This window comes from Passer montanus, unplaced genomic scaffold (assembly GCF_014805655.1).
Source record: "Passer montanus isolate IOZ18808 unplaced genomic scaffold, ASM1480565v1 scaffold35, whole genome shotgun sequence".
NCBI classification, from domain to species: Eukaryota; Metazoa; Chordata; class Aves; order Passeriformes; family Passeridae; genus Passer; species Passer montanus.
This window is the reverse complement of record NW_024368263.1, coordinates 3,201,071-3,228,799: the sequence shown is the minus strand read 5'-3', so window position 1 is coordinate 3,228,799 and position 27,729 is coordinate 3,201,071. Positions and strand designations below refer to the sequence as shown.

The 27,729-nt window shown below is 51.5% G+C and overlaps 5 protein-coding genes across 9 annotated transcripts in view; 2 read left to right on the top strand and 3 right to left on the bottom strand.

Annotated features, from left to right (window-relative positions):
- Positions 1–2,435, bottom strand: part of ACSF2 (acyl-CoA synthetase family member 2) — a 36,414-nt gene extending 33,979 nt beyond the window's left edge. For both annotated transcript variants that reach the window (XM_039716281.1, XM_039716282.1), the window contains exon 1: positions 2,230–2,435. In XM_039716281.1, the coding sequence (XP_039572215.1) occupies positions 2,230–2,303 (74 nt within the window). In that variant the 5' untranslated portion in view covers positions 2,304–2,435. The remainder of the gene's footprint in view (positions 1–2,229) is intronic.
- Positions 2,436–6,136: 3,701 nt separating this feature from the next.
- On the top strand, positions 6,137–10,430 carry LRRC59 (leucine rich repeat containing 59). Of its 4 annotated transcripts, none has more exons than XM_039716049.1 (9): positions 6,159–6,396; positions 6,725–6,784; positions 7,015–7,025; positions 7,141–7,180; positions 7,299–7,457; positions 7,763–7,867; positions 8,438–8,510; positions 8,937–9,110; positions 9,632–10,430. In XM_039716049.1, the coding sequence occupies exons 1-9, from the start codon at positions 6,292–6,294 to the stop codon at positions 9,874–9,876; spliced, it is 972 nt and encodes a 323-aa protein (XP_039571983.1). In that variant the 5' UTR covers positions 6,159–6,291; the 3' UTR covers positions 9,877–10,430. The 4 variants fall into 4 exon arrangements, with proteins under 4 accessions (XP_039571984.1, XP_039571983.1, XP_039571982.1 ...); XM_039716048.1 differs by having other exon boundaries at positions 6,228–6,396; positions 6,927–7,025; XM_039716047.1 differs by having other exon boundaries at positions 6,228–6,396; positions 7,015–7,180.
- Positions 10,431–10,580: 150 nt separating this feature from the next.
- On the bottom strand, positions 10,581–16,331 carry EME1 (essential meiotic structure-specific endonuclease 1). Its single transcript, XM_039716201.1, has 8 exons — positions 15,809–16,331; positions 15,598–15,767; positions 15,328–15,420; positions 14,783–14,904; positions 14,459–14,591; positions 13,826–13,941; positions 12,665–12,854; positions 10,581–12,307 (listed from the first exon to the last, which is right to left on the bottom strand). Exons 1-8 carry the CDS (start codon positions 16,329–16,331, stop codon positions 12,131–12,133), a joined length of 1,524 nt encoding a protein of 507 aa, XP_039572135.1. The 3' UTR covers positions 10,581–12,130.
- Positions 16,305–19,833, top strand: MRPL27 (mitochondrial ribosomal protein L27). Its single transcript, XM_039716051.1, has 4 exons — positions 16,305–16,691; positions 18,087–18,209; positions 18,904–18,971; positions 19,394–19,833. The coding sequence occupies exons 1-4, from the start codon at positions 16,364–16,366 to the stop codon at positions 19,598–19,600; spliced, it is 726 nt and encodes a 241-aa protein (XP_039571985.1). The 5' UTR covers positions 16,305–16,363; the 3' UTR covers positions 19,601–19,833.
- Positions 19,834–20,301: 468 nt separating this feature from the next.
- Positions 20,302–26,257, bottom strand: LOC120505475. The gene is made up of 5 exons (XM_039716053.1): positions 26,127–26,257; positions 25,438–25,559; positions 23,311–23,409; positions 22,696–22,860; positions 20,302–21,298 (listed from the first exon to the last, which is right to left on the bottom strand). The coding sequence occupies exons 1-5, from the start codon at positions 26,206–26,208 to the stop codon at positions 21,152–21,154; spliced, it is 615 nt and encodes a 204-aa protein (XP_039571987.1). The 5' UTR covers positions 26,209–26,257; the 3' UTR covers positions 20,302–21,151.
- Between the last annotated feature and the right edge of the window lie 1,472 nt (positions 26,258–27,729).

The window sequence follows — 27,729 nt, the reverse complement described above, 5'->3', positions numbered from 1 at the left end:
CCCCATCCACAGGCTGCTCCTACAAAACTCTGAACCCTCGAGTTCAGCGACACAGCTCAAGAGAGACGTCAGAGATCTGGAACAATGCATCCTCCTCCTCTTCCCTGCAAAAGGCGGGAGAGCAGCCAAATCCCAGCAATCCCACAGCTCTTCTGCCTGGTGGCAGGAAGCAGAAATTATAAAACTGAAGCAAGCTGGGCTAATCCTAGGGGCTGTTTGTATTTTTCTCCGGACAGCCTCGGTCAACAGTCTGGAGTTGTTGACATATGATAACCAGCTCTGTTTTCACCTTTAACTCTTTACCAGTCTCTGCAGAAATTATCAAAGTGGATGAGAGAGAAAACAAAGGAGTTGCTCCTGTGCCCTCTGTACTGTGAAGGACACTGACCTGCCCTGTGGTGCCACATCTGCACCTGTGGGAAAGGCCCTGCCTTCCCAGAGCTTGGAGTTGTCCCAAATACAGAGTTCATGCTTGGAGAGGTTCACAGATTCTACCAGTTCCTTTGCTCATGGACATCTACCAAGAGCATCTCTCCCCAAGGCAAGAGCTTTTGGGTCTTTTCTGCAATATGACTGCAATTAAAGGGTCGTGAAAATTAACTCTGCTCTGTCCTCACTTCTGCTTTAATCTATTGACTAAAGAGTTAACCAGATACCTATTATTTTTTAAAATAATATTATTATTTTCATTTAAGGAGAGATCAAGTTCCCAGGGTTTTCAGATTCCTCCTGCAGCAACTTTCTGTTTTCTTTTCCACTGCACCTCTCTGCCCTCTGCACTCTCCCTGCCAAAAGGATAAACAAGCCTAGGAGCAGAATTTAAACTTTTTAAAAAAAAATTTAGATTAAAAAAAATTAAAGTTTAAATTTAAAAAAATTTAAACTTTTTTTATAACATTACTAGAAAGAGTATACTCTCTAAACACTTGTTGTCTCTCTCCAAGGGCTTTGTGTTCTTACCCCTCAGTTTCAGTCCTGGGCTGGAGTGAGCTGCAGTGAATGCTATCATGCTTCCCTTCTGATCCTGTTTCCTAAGAACAGATTCTGAGAAGGCAATCTTCACACACCTATGATGAAGTGGCTTCAACACTTCACTCCTAATGTCAAACCAGCTGAAAGATCCCACCTAAACCCTGCCTGTGAGAAACAAGGAGTGGCCCACCTGGTTCTTGGAATTGCTCACTGGAAGCCATTCATCCTGGTGATTATTACTCTGAATATCAGCTAATCCTTCAGAGCCTTTCCCAAAGCCAGGTACTTGCCATTGCTGTTTTTCACATGAACTTGCTCCGAGAGGCAGCACTGAAGAAGAGCAAGGCACAGACCTGGCCTGACCACCCAAGCCCCAGAGCTTCTTGGTGTCCCGGCCCTGCTGGGTCACCCAGCTCCCTGGGGCTGCAGGACACGGGGGACAGGGACACCGACTGCAAGCCAGAGCCCTGCAGGAGGATGGGGAAGCATTTGATACATGTCACGTTGTTGCAATCTAGACGGAGCTGCTGCACAAAGTTCAGCCCTGCCATGCCTTCACTTCCCTCTGCCTGCTGTTCAGGGCTCATCCCTGGCCCACTCCCAAGCTGGGGCAAAGCAGATCCAGGGGATATAGCCTGCCTTCTGCCACTTTGGAGGGGTTTCAGCGGAGCCAAGAGTGACACACTGAGATGAATATGCCCTCCCAGCAGGCAGCCACTGGCCTAGCTGGATACCCACAGCCCTCTGCTGCTGCCCTGCAGCCCCTGTCCCCCATCAGGCATGGTCACCATCCTCTGCAGCTCTGTGCCCTACAGGTCCCCAACCCCAGAGCCTTGTGCCCCCTACAGCCCCTGTTCCTTCTCATCCACAGCCACCCTACAGCCCCCCATTCCTTCTCACCCACAGCCCCCCTATCCCCTATAACCCATATTCCTCCTCACCCACAGGCCCCCTACAGCCCCTATTCCTTCTCACCCACAGCCCCCCATCCCTTATTCCTTCTCACCCACAGCCCCCCTATCCCCTATTCCTTCTCATCCACAGCCCCCTACAGCCCCCATACCTTCTCACCCACAGCCCACTTTCCCCTTTAATTCCTATCCCTTATAGCCCCAGCCCTCTACACCCACCCATCCCTGCAGTCCCACCGCCCTGCACCCCTGCATCCCGCAGCTCCCGTCCCCATGCCATGCCATGCCATGCCATGCCATGCCATGCCATGCCATCCCATGCCATGCCATGCCATGCCATGCCCACCTGCCCGGCGGGGCTCCCCGCCGCAGGAGCCGCAGCCCGAGCCGGGGCAGCGCTGCCAGACGGGCCGTGGCCATTGCTCCAGCGCTGGCAGCACCCGAGCACCCGGCGGGACCCGAGCCGGCCCGTTCTGTCCCGGCCCGGCCCGCTCTGTCCCGGCCCGGCCCGGCCCGGCCCGTTTCGGTGCTGGGGGCGCGGCGCTCGGGCCCGCCCCGGCCCCGCTCCGCCCCGGGGCTCCGGAGCCGGCGGCGGCCGGAAGGAGGCACCGGGGGAAGGGAGCAGGGAACGCGCCCGATCTGCCCGCTCCGCGAGAGGCTGCAGGCTCAGACGGAACCCTCAGTCCTGCCGGCCCCCAGCCCAAGCTGTCCACCACAGTTTCTTCCCTGCACATTTCCGCTCCATTATCTCTTCTTGCCAGCCTGGTCCGTCAGCCTGACCCAACCTCTGTTACACCCCGCACAAGCCCCTCCACTCAAAGCAGTAGAGGTGGACTTTGGTGCAAGACAATCGCTATCATTTGTCCCCACCTGCGCTCACTTGTATCACTCGGTGCCCTAGCGCTGTGAGTCACCAGCCGGCCTCCAGCCCTGTCCTCCCAGTGAGTTACCACTTAGAGCCCCACTCACACCTTTCGGCACTCCCTGTGGAGGAGAAGAGACGAGCCAGGAACGGCAGAGCTGCTCCAGGGCTGGGCAGGCCGAGATCCCCTCACCAGGTAAGGAGTGTGGTGCTGCTGAGCAGTCACAGTCACACAGTCTGCCTGTATCACATCAAGCACAATGGTGCTGACAAACGAGAGCATAAATATCAGCCTCAGAATGGTGAATCTGACATCAAAGCCAAAAATGTGCTTGTGACAGAAAGTGAAATAACTGCCACAAGATCTCTAGTGTCTAACACTTGCTTTTAGAAATGAAGGATTTTCCCCAATGTGCATCTAGTTCACGAGGTATTTGTTTGGTGGCAGCAGTGACAGTGTCTTCTTTGTGAGGGAAAGGGAGACTTTTTTCCCTTGAAATGTCAAAAAATTGCCTTGGCTGCAGAGGGGTCACAGAGATCTCCCGAGAGTCTGGGAATGGTCAACGCCAGGCTGGCAGGGTCAGCTCAGGCCCAGTAAGGGTCGTTAGATCACAATTAGAGCGACTGTGTTCATGCCACTTCCCTCAGCATTTCCTCCTCCCTTGTCCTTGCTAATGTTCCTGCAAGCCCCAGCAGAGTGCACAGATGTGCCTTGTGCTGTGCTTTGTCTTTGTCTTGTGGGGCTTCAAAGTCTTTCTAGCCTACATGCACGGATACCTCAGTCCCACTGAACTCAGCAGCAAGGTGAGTTTCTGGATTCCACAGGGGATGTAAAGCTGTGTGACATCTGTGGTCAGAATTTGTCCTTCCACCGTTTGGCCAGAGCAGAGCAAATGTCTTTGTGCTGATGGAGCATCAGAGCTCTCGGTATTGTATAACCACAGAGGAAAAAAATTTATGCAAACCTGTAATAAATAAAAATAAAGATGACTTTTGGCTTGATCTTCCCACATTATGGTCATTAGCACAGAGGGTGAATCCTGGTTAAAGAAAGAATTAAACCAAGGATTATACAGAAATTAATGTGACCTTAATATTTGGGTATGTTTGTTTGAGATTCTAGTGGTTTTGGCTAGAGATCAAAGTAAAGAACCCCTGAAGCAGTAACATTTCATACACCATTGCATAAGGTACCATTCATTTCTAATCAAGATTTTAAGATCAACATATTTTAATCACAAATAAGTAGGTAGGTTTTGTAACCCATCTACACCCTTGTTTGGTTTTGCCAGGAGCCAGTGGCTCTTGGATTTGAGGAAACACAGATTTCAGTCTCTGTAGCATTGCATTCACCTTTCCCAGATATACAGAGAGTCTTGCTCAGGCCCCCTCAGAGCCCCTCTGGGTTTTGTTCTCCAGAGCAGGGCTGTATTTGGTGCCTCCCAGCCATGGAAGGGAACAGCACATCACATCACACACACGAAACCCTCGCTGGCTCAGGGTAATGAGCTGTATTTGGTGCCTCCCAGCCATGGAAGGGAACAGCACATCACATCCCACCACACGAAACCCTCGCTGGCTCAGGGTAACGGGTGGGTCACTAATCAGCTGCCTGCCTTGCAGACCTGCCTTCCCCACCACTCCCTGGAGCAGGGCTTCTCTGGCCCTTCCTTCCAACAGCAAACATTGTTGTGAAAAGCCGAGGTATGGGGGGAGATTCTTGGACAAGTAGACCTCGCTTCTCTCTGATGAGGGCTCTGTAATTTCTGCTCACATTTGGAAGAAAAATAACATGAAAAACTTCCATAATCTCCTGGAGAGGAGCACCTCAACCTCATGCAGACTTTATTTAGTTTGTATGAGGCAAAACCTTGTGTGCTGCTTTGGGGTGCCTTTGTTCAGAGAATCCTGTGGCCTCAGTTATCTCAGTACTGAGATAATTCTAGGTTCTGGGTGTTGGAAGAACTTCACTGGCAGCTTAAAAATGAACAAATGCATCCAGAGGGTGGATGTGCTGCAGCAGTGAAAACATCTTTGCAATGTCCCAAACATCACAAATAGCACAGAGGTCAGCAAATTCATGGTTAGTCCTTGCTGTAATCCCAGTACCAGGTAACACTAATCTGGCTGTACCCCAGGCTCCTTTCTCTTTCACTGACTTTCTCCACAGAGGAGAGTGCTCTGCTGCTGTGGGACTGGAGCCTTGGGAGCAAAGCAGGAATATCCATCAAGTGTTCCTCCTGTGAAGAGACATTGTGGGGTAATGTAACAGCCCAGCTGAGAGGGAATTCACCCCCTGGATTAGGGAGAGTGTGGACAGATATAAGCAGCTGTATCAGATGTTGCAAAACTAGGTACACGTCCCTGGGTTTCTGTTGGGATTACTGGCAATAAACCAGTTGGCTCTCTGTGTGGTGGTGGTGTCAGGTGAGGTGACTGGATGCAAAACCTCCCCTGCTCACGGGTCTTGGCTGGGAGCTCTCCTGCCTTCTGCAGGGCTGCTTCATGTAGCCCAGATCTAAACTCCTGCCAGCCTGGCCAGGGTTCCAGGGCTGGTGGGACAGCTACAAGAATGCCCTGAGCTGTGCCAGTGTGTCCCAAAACAGGCTCTCTCACCCAGTGTGCAAGAGGCCGACCCACACCCAGAGTTGAGGTATTTGATTTATTTACAGTTCTGCACTGGATTGCAAATCCACAAAGCCAACATGACAACGGTCAAAACTTTTGACTCTATATTTCAGCAAACTAAAGGCATTAATGTTCATTGGCTACAAGTTACCTAGTTCTCATATCAATTAGTATTTTGTCTTCCATTGCTTAATGATTTTTTCACTTCCCATGCTAATTAGTCCACAGTCTTGGTCTTTCTCTTCTTTTGGGTTGGTGGGTTTCTTGGGTCTGTGGCCATGAGTAGGTGGTCACAATCTGCCCCTTACTGAATTACCTTTTACCTGCTTGGAGCTGATTCAACCCAATTGCTGAGTTAGCATTATTAGTTTCTTCCTTATCTTGGGGATTCTGCATAACGTCCTTTTAACCCATAAATCCTGCATTCCTTGTTCCTGCTATCAGCAGCACATCCTTCTTCCCAAGCTTTGTTAACTTAACCTTTGTTAAGTCAGAGATCATCGGAGCAAGCCTTAAACCCCAACAAGACAATTCCACCAACAAGTAATTCCTCTTTCAAGACAGCGCTTCGAGCTTGTTAGCTGCTGTCTGCTTCAGGGATTAACTCCCCTTTCTTTTCGCTTGGGTTTGACCGCAGGCAGAGCTCAAACACCAGACAGCATCCTCGGGACCGTCACTCGGTGCCGTGCTCTGCTTGGCGGCCCCGCTCCGGGCCGGCAGCGGGCGCGCGCTGGGCCGTGCCGAGCCGTACTGAGCCGCATCCCCGTGCCACGCCGGGACGGGCCGAGCCGTGCTGGGCCGTGCCGAGCTGTGCCGAGCCGTGCTGGGCCGTGCCGAGCCGTGCCGGGCCGTGCCGAGCCGTACTGAGCCGCATCCCCGTGCCGAGCCGCATCCCCCGCGGGCAGCGCCGACGGAGCCATGTCGCGGGGCAGCGGGAAGGGGCTGAGCCTGAAGGACAAGCTGGACGGGAACGAGCTGGACCTGAGCCTCTGCGACCTGAATGAGGTGCCGGTGCGGGAGCTGGTGAGTGTCCGGCCGCAGGATCCCCGGCAGGAGCGGGGACCGGCTCCCGGCAGGGCAGCCGGGTGTGCCGGGGGCTTGTGAGCTGGCCTGCGGGTATTTAAAGCAGTGTGGTTCTGTGTCCCGCGGGCCCGGCAGCCGCTATCTCTGCTGTCCTGGCAATCAGAACCTTTTGGAGCACAGAGATGGATCCGGAGATGACGTGACCCAGGAGCCGCCGCGGGGGATGGACAGACTGACGCGGGAGAAACCGCAGAGGCCGGAGCGGAGCAGGTGTCACAGGGGATCGGCTGAACGTCCGTGTTCATTCAGTGCCTTATTTGTGTTTCAGGCCGCTCTTCCGAAAGCTACTGTCTTGGATTTGTCCTGTAACAACCTCATTTCCTTGCCGGTAAGGTGCTAGAGAGCCTCCGTGGGGATGAGTGTGCTGGGAAATATTTGGAAAGATAGCTGGTGCTTCAGGAGAGGCTCACCAGGCACTGTGGAATGGGCACTTTCGCTGCCCTGGGGTGGCTGAATGACTCAGTTTTCAGTGACAGGTCAGTGCTGGCAGTGGATTTGGCTGAGGCAGGAGAGAGTACAGGGTTGAACTGTGTGAAGATTGCAGTACATTCCTTCCAGAGCATCCCCAGGTGAATACAGAGGAGTTTCATCAGCAGTGGAGACTTGGGTTTGTTCCTGTCATATTGTCATCCATAACCTTCTCAGTCTTATCTGTCCCACTGTGTCTCACCTCCATCTTCCAAGGCGAAGGAGGAGAGTGATTTTCCTCCATCACAGCCCTGTAGTAAGTCAAGGATTTGTGCCTGGTGTGAGTTGCAGGCTATCTCCACTTACTTCCCACTTAGGTGCTTCCATAAAAGTAATGACCAGCTTTCTCTGGGTTTTCTCTGCTTGGATTTTAGTCAGACTTCTGCAGTTTGATGCATCTGGTGAAACTGGATTTGAGTAAAAATCGGTTGCAGCAGCTGCCCTTGGACTTTGGCCGCCTGGTGAATCTGCAGCACCTGGACCTTCTGAACAACCGCTTGGTCACCCTGCCAGTCAGCTTTGCACAGCTCAAGGTAAAACTGTTTGCTGGGCACTTACGTAAAGCTTTGGGATGCAGCCCACGGTCTTGTGATCCTGCTCAAGTTGATTTCTCTGGTAAAGCATCCATCCTGCTGACTACCCATTCCAAAATTCAGCTGGGTCTGCACTGCAGCTCAGTGAAAACCCTCTCAGTGTATTGAAAACATCTCTGCTTATCTTGTGTATCTGTTTCATTAATGTGAAAACTAAGCAGTTCTTTGCTTCTGCTTTGGACCTCTTAAATAATTCCAAGACTTCCAAATAATTACAGCCTCTTCTTTGTTGTGCCTTTTTGCAGAACCTGAAGTGGCTGGATCTGAAGGACAATCCCCTGGATCCTGTCCTGGCTAAAGTGGCAGGAGATTGTCTGGATGAGAAGCAGTGTAAGCAGGCTGCTGTCAAGGTAAGGAGTCTGGTTTTATTCTATTTTTTTTTTCCTTTCATGGCTTTGCCAGTGATTCTTCCTCTGTTTGCTTAGCAAGCTGGGCAGCTCTGCAGGAGCCTGAAGTTTCTTCAGGGAGTGAGGTGCAGGTCCACTGCACTGACTCCCCTGCTGTGTTGCCTGTGGAGAGCAAACACCTGGCTGAGGAGGATGCTTCTCCATTCGTGGAGTTAAGAGAGGATTAAATGCTGGTTGCCAAGAAAGTGGAGGCATAATCAGTCATAGTAATCCATGCCTGTGCTGATAGTACAAAAACCTCTGGAGAAGTTCTGGCAAACATAAATAGAAATGTTCTGTGATCCTGTGTATCACTGTTTGCCACGTTTGTTTTTAATGGGAAGATTTGTTTTTTAGCAACAGAGACTCACATAAGTTGTGAGTTCTTTTCAGAGCCGTAGCTGTAGGGATAGGTGAGGGTTGGGGGTCAGCCCCAGCTGCCTGTCCTCAGCCACACTCCATCTGTTCTGTTCTGAACTGACTGTGCCACTGGGCTTCTGCACAGCTCTCAGGTTGTTTTCTTGGCTATTTAAGGTACTGCAGCACATGAAAGCAATCCAGTCTGAGCAAGATCGACAACGGCAGCGGAAACTCCAGGCAGAGAGAGGTAGGGACAAAGAGCCCCCACGTGCTGTCTGCTGAGGACTGCTCTTGGACCGTCTAACACACCCAAACATCCTGATTGCCATCTAATAAATTGCCATCTAACACATACTTTTAGCCACCCAAACCCAAAGTACTCAGGGAATAGTAGAGTAAAAGGGCTGGAGGGAGAAATATAGCAGGGTGTAGCGTATGTGATTTCTTGGCCTGAGGAATAGTTAAATCTCTAGATGGAATGTGCTATAGGTTACCTATAAAACATGAACAAAAAGCACAGCAAAATGCAAGGTATGTAATACTAAATAAAATTACAAAAAAGAGGATAGTTGTTTAATTGCTTTCCTCATTCCAGTTGGGATAATAAGGTAATAAGGAAAATGGCAGTGACAACCCTTTACATAAAAGGGACAAACTTGCTGTTAACCCCCAGAAATGGAGAAGAAGCGTGAAGCAGAGCAGCGAGCAAAGGAGGCTCTGGAGAGAGAGCTGCGGAAGCGAGAGAAGGCAGAGGAGAAGGAGCGCAGGAGGCGCGAGTACGATGCTCAGAAAGCTGCAAAACAGGAGATGGAAAAGAAAACTAAAAAGGAAACAGTGCACACCCGAAGTAAGTAGTGTCCATTTTGGGTGGGATTGTCATCAGATGGTGATGCTGCCAGAATTGCTTTCATGCAGCCCAGGTACTGGGAGACAGTGGGAGAGGGTGGGGTGGAACTTGTAGAAGTTCCGATAAACTCTGCTGCTGTGCCCTTTTCCCCTTTTCCTGTGTTCCCATGAACTGTGGAGATACAAGTCAGGAAGTTCTCCAGCTGTTCCTACTGAGAACTTCCCTCCACTCATTTTTTACTTAAGTCTATTGAGCTACATTTGCATAATCAGATCTTGTGCAACACAGAGGTGTTTTACACCCTCTTCACTGCTGCCTGTAAAACTGGACCTGAAACTTTTCATCCTAAGCAGTTACATCCTGCACATCTACTTATTTATCAGAGCTAAGTGATGATAATTCACACCAAAAGCCAACTGCAGCAGAGGATTAAGTAGGTTACGTAGCAGTTTGTTTGTGAGCACAGCCTGTTGGAGTTGATTAACTCCTCACGTTCTGTCCTATCCATGTTCTCACTGCAGAGCCAGCCTCCAGCTCCCGTCCCCCCCAGCCCCCCCGGCACAAGGCCTCGTGGTCACGGTCAGTGCTCAGAGTCCTGCTCTTTGTGCTGTTCTGCATCCTCTGTGCCCTGGCTGCCTGCAAGCTGACAGAGCTGCAGCATCAACCTCTCTGCATCAGCGTGAACACCCTCTACGAGGATGTGGTGGCTGCTCTGCAGAACCACAAAACCCTGCAGAACATGCTACAGCACAACTCGCACCAGTGATTGTCCTGGGTGGGCACTTGCTTCGTCAGCATCTCCTTCCACCATCTACGCAGCCAGAATTCCTATGGAATTGTGTTCTGATGAAACTGCTTTGAACCAGTCAGCATTGGTTTGCTGGTCCACTCCACAGAGCAGAGCTATTGTTCAAACTGTCTTTGTTGTGCATGTCTCTCAGTCGGCCTGTAACTCCCATTATTTGTGCACGTTAACCTAAACTTGTTACCACTCCTTGCCTCCAAGTTGTGTCCACCAGGATTGTGACGTACAGGAAGCTGACAGTCTATAGCAATGGGAACAAGCAGCCCTCACATCATCTGGGTGAGACAGCTGTAGCTCTGAGCTAGAGGAAGGTTTTTCATACATACCCGTTCCTTGCTCTCTTTTCTGTTTGTGCTAAAACTGGTGGTATGGCTGTATGGGAATAATACACTAAGGCCCACTCCAGGACCAATTGCAGGCATGTAGGATGGCTGTGCATCCCTATGTTGGAGCAAAGAGGCTGATGTGCTATTGAAAGAAGCTGAAAATTTTCAATACAACAGTTTTCACAGCAATTTGTCTGAACTGGATGTTTATGTTGTTAACATAGCTTTCGTTTTAATTAGGCCTTTTAGGAACAGCCACAAATGATTTCCAAGTACGTGGGAATAACTCCTGCCTGCTGCAGCTGCAGAAGCAGCACTGGGTGGCACTGTGGGAGCACTGCTGGCAGGAAAGGGGATGTCTCGGGGCTGGGGAAAGGCTGGGAGGTTTGGTGGTTTGCACTCTCACCTCTGCAATGGTCTGATTTATTTAGAATTTCCTTAAAATTTATTTAAAATAATTCATTGTAAAATTTCCTTAACTCCCATCATATCCTTAAGGGCTTTGTGAGTACTTAAACTGAAGTGCAAGTTTCAGAGAATATCTGTGCTACAGACTCCACTGAGACATTCTACACTGGTCTCCAGAATCGTTCCCTCTTGTCACACCTGGGGTTATTGCTGCCAGGAGCAGTGCTATGGGGAAACCATCACAGCAGTAAATGGTGTAAATCTTATTCTGTAACCCGACCATAAGATTGTGGTTCCCTGAGTATCACACAGGAGAGGTCAGCACAAGTATCAGATTAAAGGAAGGAAGGGCTGCCTCTGCCTTAGGAGGGTGCATGTTTTCAAAGCTTCCTTCAAACACCTTTAAGCTTTGCTTTGGGTGTCTAACTCATCCCATTCTTTAAAATATCCTTGCTCTCTACCCAGAAACGTTCATGAAAATTACAAACAGCATCTAAAGCAGTGTTTCTTCCATGCAGCCCTTGCTGCCAACATCCAGATGAGTGTTGCGTAGGTTGGGGAGCATGGGCTTACACAATTTATAGATTCAGGTCAGCAGGACAGGTAGGGATTTTTCCACTGGAGGCAGCAGGGATCCAAAGAGTTAACTTCCACACATGGGATGCAGTTTAATTCTCTGAGCACTCAGCAATGCTGTTACAAAAACCCCCAGCTGTCCTTGTGTGCACACAAGTGCTGATGGCTGCACGGACAGGCTGTGGTCCCCAATCTAATTAAAAGGAAGCTTTTTCTGCCAACTGTTTAAACCTCATAATTCCAGCACGTATAATCAGATTTCAAGACCTTCTCTAGATTAAGCCGTCTGGAGACTGAATCAGAGCACTCTAAACTTCTATCTGAAAATTAGTCTTACTCATTCCCATCTGCTGCAGCGGAACAACGAGAGGCTGTTTGGTGAGGTAAAATTCTTTCACCTCGCCAGAGCAGGTGCTGGGGGGGCAGCACCATGTTGCTCTAGCTTCAGGATTTGTCCCAAAGGAGGGAGAAGGGAAGTCCTTGCAGTTCAGGAGAGCAACAGGAATTATTCCTTTCAACAAAGGACATAACTGTCTATATTCATGACACCATGTTAAGAAGCAAAGGTTGTTCTTCAGAATTATTTATTTTATAGAAAGACAAAGCAACATCAGTACTGTAAGTTGTGTGCAACTCATGTGCTTAGGGAAGATGTTCACCATCTTTCTTGTGTAAATTCCTGCTATTCAGCAACTTTATCCAACTTTTTTCCTGCTACAATAAAGTCTAAATGCATTTCAAGTCTTTAAACAAGGATCAATGAGTGTTATCTAAGCACTTCTTCACAGAAGAAAACTGAAAACTTGACCAGACAAATGGTAAAAACTCTTATTCCCTGGAGCTACCCAGTGAAATCCAAACCTGAACACTTAACTGAACAAACAGCACAACCCTTTTGCCCTGTGCTAGCCGGTGAAATCCAGGCAGAGGTTGGGATCGTGGGACGTCATCTGCAGGTAGATGCGGCGGGACAGCTCGGGCCCGATGCGCCGGGAGGTGGCAGTCACGCCCTCCCCGCGGAGCACAGGGATGTTGGCCAGCATGTTCTCCCGCTCCTGGTCCGAGGAGCACCTCTCGTAGGCCTACAAGCAACACAACAGCAACAATGGCATCACCCACTTGTATCCACTGCTCAAAAACCCAATCACAGCTATGCACCTGTACCTGCTCTGCCCTTCCACAGTGTCCACTCATTTTTCACTTGTCTCTGCCCAAGTTCCATCTGTGAGTTTGGAGAGTGGAGCCAGTGCTACACCCTCAGAGAAAAGCCAGAATAGTATCCTTGGATGGATGCTAAGGAATCAGTTCCTTCACTGACCTACTGAACCCCTCATGCAGAATCACTCTATCTAATTTAGTAGTAATTCAATTACTTCTTCCACTCCCTGCATGAAGTGGCTGCCTGCACACAGTGCTGGGTGTCCCTGAGGCATCCTCACCTGGATCAGAAGCTGAGGAGAAGGGTAGGCAGACACGATAGCCTCAGCCATCTCAGAGCTGACACGGTTAAATTGCTGTATCTGCCTCTTCCAAACTTTCAAGAGACCCTTTCCAGAAGGATCCACCTTCACCCCTCTGCAACAGTCCTTCTCCAAGTAGAAGGAGAACCCTGTGTTCTCTCGCTCTCGCCTAGGGAGAACAAGGAATGAGGAAGCAAATGAGACAATGAGGCTGTGAAGAAAATCCTGTCCCTGCCATCTGTTGTCACAGAGCCAGAGGGCCATCCCTCACTTGAGCTGTCAGAGACACAACTGACATCAAAAGAAACATGAATAACTTGACCCTGTTTTCTTTACATGCACTACCAATTTCTTTCAGACCCAGATTGCTCCAGAAAAAGAAACAATCCTGTACTCAGCAGCAATCCTGACACAAGCCAACTTGCAGACAAAGTGGTAAACAAGAATTCACCTTCTGGCTGTCAACAATAACAAAACACTTTCAGATGTCATTTTTAATGACAGCTCACCTCTTGTCATGGCTGACATGAAAATCCAGCAGCTGCTGTGATAGGAATGCCAGGATTGTGTGAGACTGCACAAGATGGCTTTCTCAGCTATCCCTGTGCACCAAGCTGCTGTCCTCCCTTATCAATGGAAGGAGTCAAGTGGTTCATTCAGACATGTCTCTTAGTTACGCACTGAAGAAGAAAAGCTGGCACTCTAAGAGCCAACCCTACTTGCATTCCCTTCCCACTCCAAAAATCTGGCTCAGAACAAGTGCTCTACTTGATGTCAAGGCTCCAGTGTGAAACCTGAAGGTGCTGAGGCACCAGAACAAAGTGCTCAAAGAAGTTGCAGAGACCCAAAGAAGCTGTGGCTACCCCGTCCCTGTAAGTGTTCAATGGATTAGATGATCTTTAAGGTCCATTCCAACCCAAACCAGCCTGTGACTGTGAAACCAGGGTCTGTCCTGACCCCTCTGTGAGCAGGACATCAATTTCATGAACAAGTCCAGTGTTGGAGGAGCTGTAACAGCAGATGCTCTGTCACCTGCACCTTTAAGAGCCATTACACCCTGTGTTGTACCTGCTATTCCTCCCCAGTAACTTGAAGTACAGCCTCTCCAAAGGTAGGACCAAACCTACTCTGCTTACTCACTTGTATGGTGCCTCAGCCACAGCTTTTGTGAACATAGTGGCATATTCTCCAAGCTCCTCATTGCTCTCAAAAATGCTGATTTGGACTTGTGTACTCAGCTGCAGATCCACCAGGGCCTGTATCACCATTGGGAACAACAAATGGCACAATCAGTCTTGTTGCATCAAATTCCATATTTGTCTGAAGCAGAAAAGGGTCACAAATGTCCTGCTGTAGGCCAAGAACCTTCACTCTCTCTCCATTTTGGGAGCAGTTAACTTAAGAGACTGAAGTATTTAGGGGCAGTCTGTCTCCTGACAGTTAATATCCCCTCAGTGTCCTCTGAGCTGCTTCAGCTCCTCTGTGGCTCTGGTTACAAACAGGCCCAGACCAGCAGGCTTTGCCAATGGGCCATGAAGGGCAAGAGATGCTGAGACTGACATCAGTATCCAGGTGAATGAGACACATCAGTCTGTGTGGGAAAGGGTCAGGACTGAGCAGGGGCAGCTGAACCCAAAGAGCTCTGTCCACAGACTGATGGACTAATGAATAACAGAATCCACACACTCCCAGTCAAAACATTGTGTGACTGGGACAATGTTCAAATGCTGGGAGACAACAGATGATGGCTGCATGTGTTTTAAAAGAACTCACTTCTTTCACATCCATTCTGGATAAGTCCAAGCCAGAATCCTTAACCTCCTTTTTTCTCCTTTTCCCCCGTTTCTCTTGATTCCCACTCGCTGCTGTCTGTCGCAGCCTTTGTTTTGGCTGAACTTGGAGAGACCTAAAAAGAGTAATGTAAGACTGGGGTGACAGTCTGGATGGACCTTTGCTTCTGCTGGTGTATAAAAAGTGGTAGAGCAGTTATGGGAACACCTCTTATACTCCACTTTGCTAGAAGGAATTAACATAAACACCCATGGCACTTTCAAGGCCAGAGAAAACACAGAAACATTTGGAGGGAAGAAGTCTGACCTGAAATAATTTTCTACTCCAACCACTGCCAGAGCCAGAATTCTCCCGGGCATTTTCTCCATCATATGAGCCACATAGCTCTGCAGGGTCTCCTTCTGCCTTTCTGCACAGCCATCAGCATTCTACAAACATGAATGGGAAAAATAAGGAGTTAAACCATTCTGAGGTACACAGAAAAGCACAGCAAATTATTGCCCTGCTTGTAGGTCTGCAGATGAGTCTGTTCACCCTTGCTCTTCAGGGCAAGCAGGCAATACTTGATCCCATGTAAAGTTAGAGCAGAAAGAACAAAAAAAAAAAAAAAACCCACTTGATGTAACAATGTAAGCCTTCAGAGGAATGTGTGGAAAATTTTAACTAGCAAAGAAAGCTTGTCAGAACTGTACATTACACAGCCCATTAATGCCTTCTACACCCAGATTTCTGGTTCAGTGAAACCCTGCGTTCCTCCCACACCAAAACCTTCCTGCCACCAAGAGGGATGACAAAACGCTGCTTTTACATCAAGACATGTTCAGGAGCATAAAAGTCATAAGCATTCTCACTTGCTTGTAGCTGTGAGCCATGGACAAAAACTCCTTCAGGCCAAGCAGAACTAGAACATTTGGTTCTTCTGTCCATTCATCTCCTCCTCCCATCTGTTCAGATATGAAAACAAACAGGCCACAGTCTGTTTAGAATTCACTCAGACTCCCACTCAGACCTCTGAGCAGGGAAATCAGAGGGTGTTCACTTGGGTTGCTGAATACAATTACTAACAACTGCAAAAAACACATGAGAAAAAGGACAAGATGATCAAAATTTCGCTCACATACCTGCGATGTCACTGTCTTTCTCCTCCAGGTGATGCTGCAGGGAACAGCGTGGTTCTCAAACACACAGGAATAATTGGCAGCCTGCAAAGCACTAAGGATCTGCTCGCCACCTTCTACCTGTAAGATGACTGAAATCGATGCACGGGTCAGGCCTCCAGAGAGAGGAGACAACAGTCAGTACAAGGCAGCTGCAGGCTGTGAGGACAACTACCTGGATCTAGCACCACTGTTATGTATTTCTGGCACTCTCCTGGCCGCTGAGCTTTCAGCATCTTGGCAACGGCTCTCTTCCTCTCTTTCTCCTCCTCCTGCTCCCTCCTCTTTGCTTCTTGCTCGTTCTTTCTCTGCCCCGCATTCTGGCAGATTGCCTCCTGTTCCTTCTGACTGTATTGTCGCTTCTTGAGAGGGAGCGATGTTTCCGGCCTTTCTCTGCTTACCGGGGGGCTACTGGGCCTGTCAGAGTTGACTGGCAAGGAGCACCAGGAGGATGCCTCAGCATGGCGTGTGCCATTCTCAGTATCACAGGCTACTTCTCCAGCGGGCGTCAGCTCTTCCCGAAGCCCTTCGCTCCCAGGAGCCATCAGGTCGCCACTAGCACAAAGCCCAGATGCCTCTCCTTTATCACCATGGTTGAAAGGCTCAGGCTCCGCTCCCACACTCGTCTCGATCGTCTCGTTCAAAGGGACAACGTCCATCGCCTCCTCATCCCCCTCTTCGCTCCCGCTGCTCACCATCTTGACAACCTCTGCCGCTTCAGGATCGGGAGATGGCGACCGCGGGCGGCTCGGCTCGCCGAGGCATGGGGACGGCTGCAGCAGGTAGGCGAAGGAGGGCAGGTTCTCCTCCTCGCTGCTCTCGGACCCCGACTCGCCCTCCGCCATCTCCCCGCTCTCCTCAGGGGCACCCTGAGGGGAAAGCCCGCGCCGCCCGCTGGTTGGCCCGGAGGCGCGCGCACTGCGCGGCGATTGGTCCGAACGCCGGCCAGGGCGCGCGCCGGGACCAATCGCCGCCCGGTGCGCGCGCGTGCGCGTGGCCCCACCCACCCAGCGGGCGGAGGCGGGGCGCCATCAAGATGGCGGCGCTGGGACGGCTGTGTGAGTGAGGGCTCTGGCAGCTCGCTGCCCTCTGAGGGCCGGGGAGCGGCGGTCTGGCCTGCGAGCGGGGGGATGAGCTCGGGAGAAGGTGCCCCGGGGAGGTCACCCCGCGGGACGTCGCGCCCCCGGTGGGATGTAACCACCGAGGGCGCGAGGCCGAGGCTCTCGCTTGTTCCTCCGCTGAGGCGGGGCTGTGGTGGTGGTGATGGGCGGGTTTGTGTGTGTGAAACTGTAACTGTGCTTCGTCTTTCGCTAATTTCCTGAAAATCGTCAAGTCTCGGAGGCTTTAATTTACTTAATGGGGTTTTGTACCCTTTCCTCAACAGTATTTCTTAGAATTACGGACAGGTTTGGGTTGGAGGAAGCTGCCGAGGGCAGAGCTGCCTTCCACTGGAGCAGCTTTCAGTGACCCCATCCAGCCTCTGCTGAACACTTCCAGTCGTGGGACGTTTCCAGCTCACCCAGCAGCCGTGATGATTTAATTAAGTTAAACTAGCGGCTTTGCTCACTTTAAGGAAACAAGATAACCACTGTTCTGTACTGACCTGCTGCTCAACGGGCTAGAGGGATTCAGAAAAATTAGGTTTGTCTCCTGCCTGCATAAGAGATGGTACTGAAGAGATTTTTGAGATAATGATGACTTGGGTTGGGAGAGAACTTAAAGATCCCCCAGTTCCTACCCCCTGCCATGGGAAGGGACACCTTTCACTGTCCCAGGCTGCTCCAAGCCCTGTTCAACCTGGCCTTAAACACTTCCCTCAAACTGGGAGGATTAATGAAAAACACTCTGCTCCAGACTCCCTTTTTGCCATTCCCAGGGCTCTGTATTCCTTCTTAGAGCCTTTAATGATAGAATTACAGAATCATTAAGGTTGGGAAAGACTTCCAGTACCAGCAAGTCCAACCTTTATACTCCTGGATACTCCTCAGACTGTTTCTGGCTGGCCATAGATGTGTATGTATTTTCCAAAATTGGAGTCTGCTCATTTGTAAGATTTCAGGATGTAACTGTGTAAATAAATGACATTTGGTCAAAGGGGAAACTGAAACAAATCACAGCCCATCTTTTCCCAAAGCATTGTAAGAGCAATCCACAGTAACCAAAGACTTCTGTGCTGCATTTTACAAGAACGAAACAGAAATTTGTGCACATCATTTAACATGTTTGCTCAGAGTTTTATTCTTACCTGGGCAGCAGCAGCACTTGAGATGTGCCCTTTTTCCAAGGAACTTAGGCCATTTGGGTCTAATTTATCTTGGAAGTACTTTTTGTTTCTCCCAGGGCTTTCTTTTGCCTTTAATTTTAAAACCCATCTTAACTGATACCCTTACATATGACAGAAGGAATTATACAGGATATTTTTCCAGCTGATGTTGTTCTTTCTCCTACCCTAGTTCTAACCACTCACCATCCCAGCCTGGCTGCTGTCAGGTGGGCTTCTAAGAAAAGCGGGGGCAGCTCCAAAAACCTCGGTGGCCGCAGCCCGGGGAAACGCTATGGCTTCAAAAAAGTCGAAGGTAGGCCTGAGTATCTCATTTGCATTTCACTGCGCTCTTCACAGCTTCTCTCCCCTGCTGTGTGTCGGTTGTTGAGTGTTTCAGGAAGTGGGCAGGGCACTTTTCCAGGAGAAAGAAGGGGAGGATCAGTGAAACCTCGTGATCCAGGGTTGGTGGTGGGAGGGCAGGGTGAGTCAGATCCCCCCACCAGCCAAAATTGCCTACAGGAAATGTACTTTGGTTCCAACTTTGCCTCTCCAGAGAGCCCAAGAGGAGGGAGCACTGTGAGACACCTCATAACTGCATTGCACTTTCCCCCCAGCCTGGTGGAAAAACTGAGCATTTCCAGTGTTTACAAAGGAGAGAATTACACAGCTTAGCAGAAGCCAAAGTGCAGATTCTTGCGGCTGAGTGCTTAATAATTACTAGCTTTGCTGATGGAAACATGTCAATGTAAATGTAATAAAACAAATGCCTTCAGCAGCCAGGAAAAGCCTTGCACCCTAGAAGCAATCTTTTCAGAGGTGTGACTTTTTGCCATGGTCTATCCATTGCCCTTTCGTTTCCTGCTGACAGCATTTAGTTCAGATGATTTTAACTTTTCCTTAGAAAATGCCTACAGAAAGCTGGGATTTGTAAGTGCTGGAATAATTTGTGTTGTGCCAGGGCTCTGGAAGCCCTTTCTCTGCAGGCTGACTGTGTGACTCTGTTGCAGGTGCATTTGTCCATGCAGGAAACATTCTGGCTACGCAGCGCTTGATCCGCTGGCACCCCGGCGCTCACGTAAGGCCTTTGCTCTCTCTTTGGCTCTCAGAGAACAGCAGTCCCCCCAGAGTGCCACATTCACTGCCTCCTCTGCATGCTCCTCCCTGTGTTCTGTGCTGATAGTCACAGGCTGCTCAGAGCCTCACCTGTCAGGTGGTGCCAGGTTCCTGTGGTCATGGGACTCAGGGAAGGTCTGCAAGTCACTGATGTCCCAGAACACTTCTGTGACCTGACATTCAGGGTGGAATGGGTGTCTCATGTCTTCTCCTGAGCACCATTGCCAACTGGTTGCTGGAAGCAAGTTGTGTGGTTCTATTTTAAAAAATAAAGCAACAGATGCTGTTGAAGCCAGGATATCAAACAAGGCAGACCAATGATCAGATCTGCTTTAGTTGTGGATGTCCAGCCTCTCCTTTCTAATGCTCCTCATCCTCTCCCAGGTGGGGATGGGCCGTAACAAGACACTCTATGCCCTGGAGGATGGGATTGTGAGATACACCAAGGAGGTCTACGTGCCCCCACCCCGCAGCAGCGAGAGCAGGGATGTGATCTGCCAGCTGCCCCAAGGAGCAGTCCTTTATAAAACTTTTATCAGTGTTGTCCCTACCACAGAGGTAGGAAGCTTCAAACTCGTCACCATGCTGTGAACCTGCTGTGGCATATGGGCACAGATGGAAAGGACAGACCACTGCAGCTGTGCTGGCACCTGAGGACAAGAGTGGCTCTGAAGATACCATTTCAGGACTTGGTGTTGTTCCTGAAGTGCTTGTGATCTGTGTTCAGGCACTGAGATCACCGGCTGGTATTTTTAAGAGTGTTTAATAAAAGCTGTGGGGCAGCTGAAGATCTTGGCTGCTCATGGAATGTGTTACCATGGTCATGTAGTATCTGAGAGCCTGGTCTGTTGTGCCATTGGGTGAATTCCCTCTACAATCACTCTTGTGTCAGTACTTCTCCTGCTAATAATTCCCTCTACTTTTGCTCATTTTTAGTCATTACTGTTCTGTTTGTACCTTAATTCAAAATACAGAACAGATCCTTTTCCACATGCACCTATGCTGTGTACCTGGAAGCTGGATTTTTCCCTCTAGCTCACTCACCTCAATGATTAACTTAAATATCTGAGTGTGCCACTCACTGGCCATGTAAGGCAAGTTCACAGGCCTAATTGTAACTCATTACTGAGTTCAGGGGGCCTGGCAAGATGCCCTAATCTGGGCCAGTATTTGAAGCCTCAGCAGCTGGAGGTGTATGATAAAGCATTATCCAGGAAACTCATCCTTTTATCTTTTGAGTCATTACGTGACATTTTTGAGCTTGTATTGCTCAAAATAACGGAGCCCCAATGTGTTGTGCCCAAAGTGATCTCATTTTATCTACAGGTTTGTAAACAATTTGAAACATTGACTCTGCAGTAGAAAACAGGTTATCAAAATCAGTAGTGTAAGGACACTGGTGTTGACATTATCCAGACAATTCTTCTGCTCTGCAGAAGACCAGGTGCACTGGGTCAGGCACACGTGTCCACCTGTGCTTCACAGTCTTCATGTAGACCTCCAGCTGTTCAGTGTGTGCATCTGTCCTTTCCCAGCCTGCAGACCAGTCCCGTGGTTCATCGTGGTGGTCGGAATTTGGGTATAACCCATGGAGCCTCTCCACATCCATGTGGGCTCTGTACAGAACTGCTGTCAGTGACTGAGGCCATTGGTGCTCCAAAGCCCATCCCTTCTGCCACTCAGCTGAGGATTTCCAGCTGGCAGGTAATCCAGATACAGTAAAACACTTGATAACCTAAGAAACAGGTGAAGCAGCACAATACCACCAGTGCCTGAGGTCTGGTCCTTTGTACAGCCAGCAGTGCTGCCTCACAGAGGTATGAAGTGCTGCTCCTGAGGAGCTGTGGCCTAGCAGACATTCCCCTTGGCTCTGCCCTGTGCAGCTCCAGCAGCTGGACCTTTGCCTTTGGTGTTTGCCAGAGAAGAGTGAGCAGATGTCCCTGGTTCCTCTGCTCAGCTCCTTGCCAGCAATGGCTCTGTGGTTGTTGTGCTGCAAGAGGGATGTCACTGATGGCTGGGTTGGCCTTGCCTGTGTTTCAGCTGATCTGGGTGAAGGTTTGGCCATTCAGTGTGGAGGAAAATGGTATCCCAGGCACTTGTGTTGCTGGCAGCAGGAAGCAGCAGTACCCTGAGGCCAAGGCCTTACACCGCAGTGTTCCGCTGGGTTTGGTAGCTGAAGGGGGCATGGAAAGGCTCTGGAACACCATGTCTGTCCAAGGTCTCTGAGCTTATTCCTGTTCCTGAGAAAGCTGGAGGATGCCTCAGAGCATGCTCATAAGGAGGTGGCATCTATTGAGGAGAGAGGAAGAGCATTACAGAGGATCAGAAATAACTAGGAGATTATCCCACCTCTTCTTACAGAGCAGATGAAAAGACTCACAGCTGCCACCAGCCTGAAATTAAACCCCCACAGTCCCCCAGCTGTAGGCTGGGGAACACCTGGAGATGAGAGCATCAGTCTGGAACATGGCACAAACCTGCTGAGAGATATTCTCCCCTCACATTCTGTGCCAGGTTCCTGCTCTTCCCTGTTCCCCTTCAAGGACTTGGCAGAAGACCAGAACAAACTTGACTTTTGTTGGGAGGGGGCTGTCATTTGTTTTCCCTTGACTAAAGAAAAATTACTGGGATTTACACAAGTACCTACAAACCAGGTGTTGTACCCAGGTTTTGGCAGCAAGTCTCACTGCACAGAGAGAGGAACCTCCAGGCCTTGTCACCTTTTTTTTGGCAGAGCTGGGCTGGCTTTCTCCCTACAGGTGACAAGAAGTGGCATGACAAGGAAGAGCTTCCAGTGCTGTTCCTCAGCTACTTGTCTTTGGAGCTTTACTCTCCTGTGCCCTCAATGCCCAGGTTTCATAGAATTACAGAATGGCTTGGGTTGCAAGGGATCTTAGAGATCATCCAGTTCCAGCCCCTACATGGGCAGGGACACTCTTTCCACCATATCAAGCTGGAACTTTTCAGGCAGGTGTCATTAGATACAGCTCCAAATACTGAGTGGCAAGGGCTGACTATGCCAGGCTTTATGGTACAGCTTTAAGAGCTCAAAATCCAGGTAAATCAGTGAACTTTAAATGCTTTACTCAGGGTTTCAAAAGTTTTTGTCCTGTTTTAGACAATGAGGGCTCTGAATGGGAGCATCTTAGGATGCTGCCACGGGACCTTCTTTGCAGGATGCACTCACTTTTCCCTGTTACATTGTGGGACTGCGAATCTCAAATATCACAACAAGCAAAGCCTCCTCCTCATAAATAAGCCATAAACACTTCAAGGTAATACCAACGCATCTCCCCAGGAGTGTCCTGCAGGGAGAAGGAAGCAAGACCTCATGAAAGCTGTAGAGATCCAAAAATAACACTCCCAGTCTGGGCTTGTATGGAGCAGGGGATCTGAAGAGCCTGCCGTTTCTCTGTGGGGCTCTGCCCTGCCTCCTGGTACAGGCATTTCTGCAAATGCACTGGGGGAGGGGAGATGGTTCATTAACCAGCACAGATGTACACCAAAGGAGCCTCCCGATACACTTTGTGCTTTCCCAGAGATAAAAGCTATCAGGAAAGCAATCACAGAGCACAGAGTCCTCAGCTACCACCAGCTACCAACTGTGAAGCAAGACACAGATATGAACCACAGTGGTGACTGCCATGGGCTTCTGCCAGCCCCCCACGGCAGGGAGGGGAGCTCACCTCCTGGGACGGCTCTGCCCACAGCCCAAACCTGTCAGCAATCATCTGATGGATCTCCCGCTGGCGATCTTTCTTCCGCACGCTCTCGTAGCTGGGCAGGCGGGGCTGCTCCCAGGACGGGAGCTGGTACGTGCTGGGGGGTCCCACACAGAAGAGCTCGTCTCCCTAGAAATGTCCATCCCCAGAAAAGGGTCAGTGTGATGGTGGCTGTCATCACTAGAAGTTTATGTCCTGGTGCGACCTTGAGTTAATTCAGGGTTCAAAGCTGTAGGGAGTTGTAGGCTCCTCTGAACACCCAGAGAGGACATCCACCCTCCCAGGGGGCAATCACCACACGACCTGTGCTGCAGGATCCCAAGCCTCCAGGATCTACCACTGGCACTTCCTGCACAAACACCTCAGGGCACTGTGGTATCCTCTGCCATATTCCTTCCCTCCACATGCCCCCTACCCCCGGGGTTTTTACATACTGGCAGCACTTGCCAAAGGTGTGGGATAGCACCAGAAGATTCTGCCCAGCACCTTCTGCCCCAGGCAAACTCCATAACTCTCTCCAAGCCCAGGAGCACCTTTGCCATCGTTCCCGCCCAGCTCCCAGCAGGACCCTGCCATCACCTGCATTCCAGGGTTCTCAGCAGTGCTCTCCAGCCGTGAGGCTCCACGCTGGGCTCCCACCAGCTGCTGGCTGCTGCTGAAGTAGGGCGGGGGGCGGTCCTGCAATGAGGAGGACATCAGCAAAGCCAAAATCCCTCCCGTCCTTCCCCGCAGAGAGCAGAGCTCAACCAGCTCTCCTGGGACAGCAGGACCCTGGCAGAGGAAGAGTTGCTCCCTCTGCCCATGTGGCTCCTGCAGCTCTCCATGCTGGCAGCAGCCCCTTTTTCTGTTCAGTGACACCAGCAGCTCCAGGACATCTTCCCAGGCAGCGCAGGGTCTGCTCCAAGGGCTGGAGCCAGCTGGAGCAGAGCACAGCCAGAGGGACAGGCTGGGCCCCAGGGCAGGGTTTCACTGAAAATCAGCAAAACCATCTCTTTTTGAGGTACAACAAAAAAACAACCCAGCTATTCTGCTGGTGTAGATAAGAGGCCCCAGGGCAGGGTTTCACTGAAAATCAGCAAAACCATCTCTTTTTGAGGTACAACAAAAAACAACCCAACTGTTCTGCTGGTGTAGATAAGAACTCCATCACATGCTCAGGGTTATAGAATTTGTTAGCTCCTATCTACTGAGCTTGTCCTTTCAGGATCATGCAGCAAGCAAATCCACAGGGCAATAGTTGTACTGTTCCCAAGCTGTCTCGCTCCAGTTAAACTGGATTTCCTGTCAAGGTGTTGAGCAACAGTGAGCAGAAATCCTGTTCACAGAGAACAGCTCCTTGAACCAGAGCCAGGACTTGAGCCATGCCTGTACCTTGCTCTAGGAAAACCTCATCTCTGCCAGCAGAAACCAGCCCAGCGACTCCCAGGGCAACCAGGGATGTGCAGGGAGGACTATGAGGATTTACTGCTGCTCTTAACAAGCAAGGAACTGTTTGTCTTGGCCCTACAGCACAACTACAGAAGCTGCAGGAAAACAGCACCCAACTGTTGGTTCAATAACTCACGAGCAAAACCAATGCGACTATTCCTGCTTCACACACTACAACTGCTTCTCTTTTTCTGAAGGAAATACATTATATGTTCCCTTTCCTTACATAATTCTTTGCATCTATTCTTCCTCACAGTCCTTTGCTAAAGGCAAGATGCCTGCTTGAAGTTTCCACCTCAGAGCTCAGGGAGCATCCCCTACTGCCCCAGGGAGCAGCTCCACGGGGCAAGGGAGCACAGCAGCAGGGCCTGCTCCCAGTGTGTGGCATGGGCAGGCAACAGGAGGGAAGAGAGGGAAAGAAGTGGAGACAATCAGACAAGGACACATCAGTGCAGCCTATTTCCACTGTGATTTCTGGTGGGGACTTCTTAGCCTGTGCTGGACTGTTAGATCTGCCTTTCATAGCACTAGTCTGTCCACCCCTTGCTAGTGAGGCTGAATGTCCACTCTTCTCCCAGGGACTGTGAAGTGGTACCTGCAGCCCTCCCCTCAAAAGCCATCCTTGCAGCTCTGTAGGCTGAGCTTTCCCCAGGCAGTTACTGCCACAAAAGCAACACTGGCTCCACACGCTGCTCTTTTTTCATCAGCTTCCCCAGCTGAAAGCCAGCCCTAGGAAATTACAGATGCAAGCGAAAGGGCTTTGTGTCTCACTGCTCCTTCCCCAGGAGCTGTGCACAACAGAGCCAGTTGTCAGGGATGCGGGTGGCTTTGTCTGCCTTTGCCCCGAGCTTCCAGCTCCCTTCCCTGCTGGGCCCCTTCCTATAAAGCACAGCCCGACCCCACACATGGCTGTGCAGGGGGAGGAGAACCTCCCTCCCAAACTGTGTGGAGAGCAGGGAAGTCTGTTAGTTTTAGGTCTTGGAGATACAGCCACAATGGCACAGGACTGGGTGGGTGGGTGGGTGGGTGGATGGATGGATGGATGGATGGATGGATGGATGGATGGATGGATGGATCTCTTGGATAGAGTGGGAGCAAGGCGGTGGCAGAGCCCAGCTCTGCTTGGAGGAGCCATGTCCATCAACAATCCCAGGCAGGCTGCAGGACAGTAACCCAGCAGTGCAGCCCCACAGACCCAGCACAAGGGAACAGGAGCTCGGGGGACAGAGGGGGACTCATGGGCAGGGGAAAGAGAGGAAGGATTCAGAGGACACTCACATACTGGCTGGGGGTCTGGAACAGGCGGCAGGAGCAGAGGAACTGGCAGCACATGGGGTCCCGGTGGTACAAGAGCAGCAGCAGGATGAGGATCGCCACGATGAAGACGGAGGTGGACACCGCTGCCAAGAGACGGGCGAGGCGAGAGAGCCGGGGGCTCGACGGGCTCGCGGGCCTCCTGCCGCCCGCTCTCGCCCCACGGCTGCCTCTTGGAGAAGCCCTGAGAAGCCGATGCCACCTGCTGCCCGTCTCACCAGCGCTAAAGCCCCTTTGTGCCCAGCATCTCTCTCCCTACCGGACGGTGAACAACCTGCAGAGCCAGGAGGGGCTCACCCCGTCCTGCACCGCCCCGTGGGGACCAGCCCGGCACCCACCGCCTCGGCTCGCTCGGCCCCGCGGCAGGGCGCCGGTTCGCCAGCGCTCCGGTCTCCCGGCGTCCCGGTCTCCCGGGAGCCCGCGGCTCCCCCGGCCACCCGCGGACCCGCGGAGCCCACCCGCACCGCCAGCCCCGGCCCCGGGAGACAGCGGGAGCCCCGAACTCGGGCCGGCCGCTGCAGCGACCTCTCCCCGCCCGTCCCCGGGTATCGCCGTGTCGGCACAGCCCGGGAGGCACCGGCAGAGGCCGATCCCGCCCGGCGGCCGCCCCCGCTTGGCTCCCGGCACCGCCGGAGCCCCCGCCCGCCACTCACTGGCGGCGATGACGATGGCCAGGACGTTGTTGTCCATGCTGGCGGTCGCTGCGTGGCCCGAGGCCTCTGCGGGCTGCGCCATCCCGACCCCGCAGCCGGCAGCCCCGGCCCGCCGCCCGCGCCCCACACACAGCCCGGCCGGCCCGGGGCTCCGGGGCTCCCCTCCGGCCTCACGGCAGGGCCAGCGGGTGCCCCGGCCTCGTGCCGCGGTGCCGGCCGAGCGGCAGCCTGGCACTGCCGGGGCCAGCGGGCAGGGGACAGCCCCAGCGCTGCCCCGCTCCCGCACAGGGAAAGCTGGCTTGTGCCTGCCCCGCAGGCAGCAGGAGGTGCCCGCCATTAGCCGATTAACACCTTAATTAAGTGCCATGTCAACGCTAAGTATCTGGGTACCTTCAGGGCACCCGCTGCCGGGGTGTAACCGGACTCAGCCCATGGCTCCGGGTCACTCCCGAGCTCTCATCTCCAGCCATAGGATTTGAAAAGCCCAAGCTTGCTTTTGGGTTACACATCACCCATCTGAGGAAGGCGACCCTGCCCCAACTCCCTCACAGCCCCTGTCCCGGTGCCCAGGAAGGATTTACACTCTCACCCAGTACAGCCAAACTTCCCCCCCACCCTCCACACCACAAAAACACGACACACCAAACTGTAGAGATAGAGATGTATTTGTGGTGATGTTGCATATTTAAGACAATTTTACATAATGGTTCTGACACAGAGTTTTGGCGTCCTCCCGTGTGTGGCCCTTCTCCCCCCACATTCCTCCACTGCCCCAAAGCACCCCAGGCAGAAGTGAGTGCAGGACGGGGGGGCTGAGTGCCAGCAGGTGCCTGCCCTCACACACAGGGGCTCAGTCCCCTCCGTTTTACAGTACACATCTTGCAACACCCACATCCTTAAATGTGGAGACTGGGAGTGTCAGACCTGCTGGGCGGAGAGAGCTGGGACATGGAAGAAAAGTTAGGATGGCACAGATCCATGGAGACAGGAAAACCCCACCAGCTCCTGAGACCTTGCTTTGAGCAAAGGGTTGGGCCAGATGGACTCCAGATTGTCCCCAGATGTGAAGTGTCTTCCCAGGATGAAACCAAACCCAGAGTTCTCCAGGCAGCATCAGTCTTGGAGAGAAGAATGCTGTAGGCAGACCCCAGGGACATCCTAGGGGCACTGCAAGGAAGGGGGATGCTTCACTGCACCCCTTCCCAAGAGGAGGTGGTGTCTCTTCCCTCTGGAGCAGTGGGAAGCAGAAGCAGCAGAGGGAGGACGGGGCTGGCCAGACCTCGCCTTGCTGCTGTGCTTTTTGCCCAGGGAAGCACAGCAGGTCCCAAAAGCTTCTGCTGACATGGGAGGAAAGAAAAAGTCGGGTCAAGGAGCTGTGGCACAGGGCAGCACTCCAGGCACGGCTCATCCACAGCAGGACATCGGCCTATGGATGATATTTTGGCAGGGGATCAGGGCGTCCTTTTGCTGAAGTGGAGACAGAAGTGGCAGGGTCTACAGCGCTCAGGTTGGACCTGAACCACACACTGAGCACTCCCCCCTCACTCTTGCACAACACACCAGGGCTCCAGACATTTGGCATAGTCGGGCAGCTGCCCCACAA

Coding starts and splice junctions, on each gene's coding strand:
- EME1 (XM_039716201.1), bottom strand. CDS start 16,331: ATGGTGAGCAGCGGGAGCGAAGAGGGGGATGAGGAGGCGATGGACGTT. Junction 15,768..15,808: donor AACAGTGGTGCTAGATCCAG/GTAGTTGTCCTC, acceptor TGTACTGACTGT/TGTCTCCTCTCTCTGGAGGC. Junction 12,855..13,825: donor GTGGCTGAGGCACCATACAA/GTGAGTAAGCAG, acceptor TGTTCTCCCTAG/GCGAGAGCGAGAGAACACAG.
- LOC120505475 (XM_039716053.1), bottom strand. CDS start 26,208: ATGGCGCAGCCCGCAGAGGCCTCGGGCCACGCAGCGACCGCCAGCATG. Junction 25,560..26,126: donor GGCCATCGTCATCGCCGCCA/GTGAGTGGCGGG, acceptor GTCTCTTGGCAG/CGGTGTCCACCTCCGTCTTC. Junction 23,410..25,437: donor TCCAGACCCCCAGCCAGTAT/GTGAGTGTCCTC, acceptor TCCTCATTGCAG/GACCGCCCCCCGCCCTACTT.
- LRRC59 (XM_039716047.1), top strand. CDS start 6,374: ATGAGGTGCCGGTGCGGGAGCTG. Junction 6,397..6,724: donor AGGTGCCGGTGCGGGAGCTG/GTGAGTGTCCGG, acceptor TTTGTGTTTCAG/GCCGCTCTTCCGAAAGCTAC. Junction 7,458..7,762: donor TCAGCTTTGCACAGCTCAAG/GTAAAACTGTTT, acceptor GCCTTTTTGCAG/AACCTGAAGTGGCTGGATCT.
- MRPL27 (XM_039716051.1), top strand. CDS start 16,364: ATGGCGACCGCGGGCGGCTCGGCTCGCCGAGGCATGGGGACGGCTGCA. Junction 16,692..18,086: donor GGCGGCGCTGGGACGGCTGT/GTGAGTGAGGGC, acceptor CTCCTACCCTAG/TTCTAACCACTCACCATCCC. Junction 18,972..19,393: donor GCTGGCACCCCGGCGCTCAC/GTAAGGCCTTTG, acceptor ATCCTCTCCCAG/GTGGGGATGGGCCGTAACAA.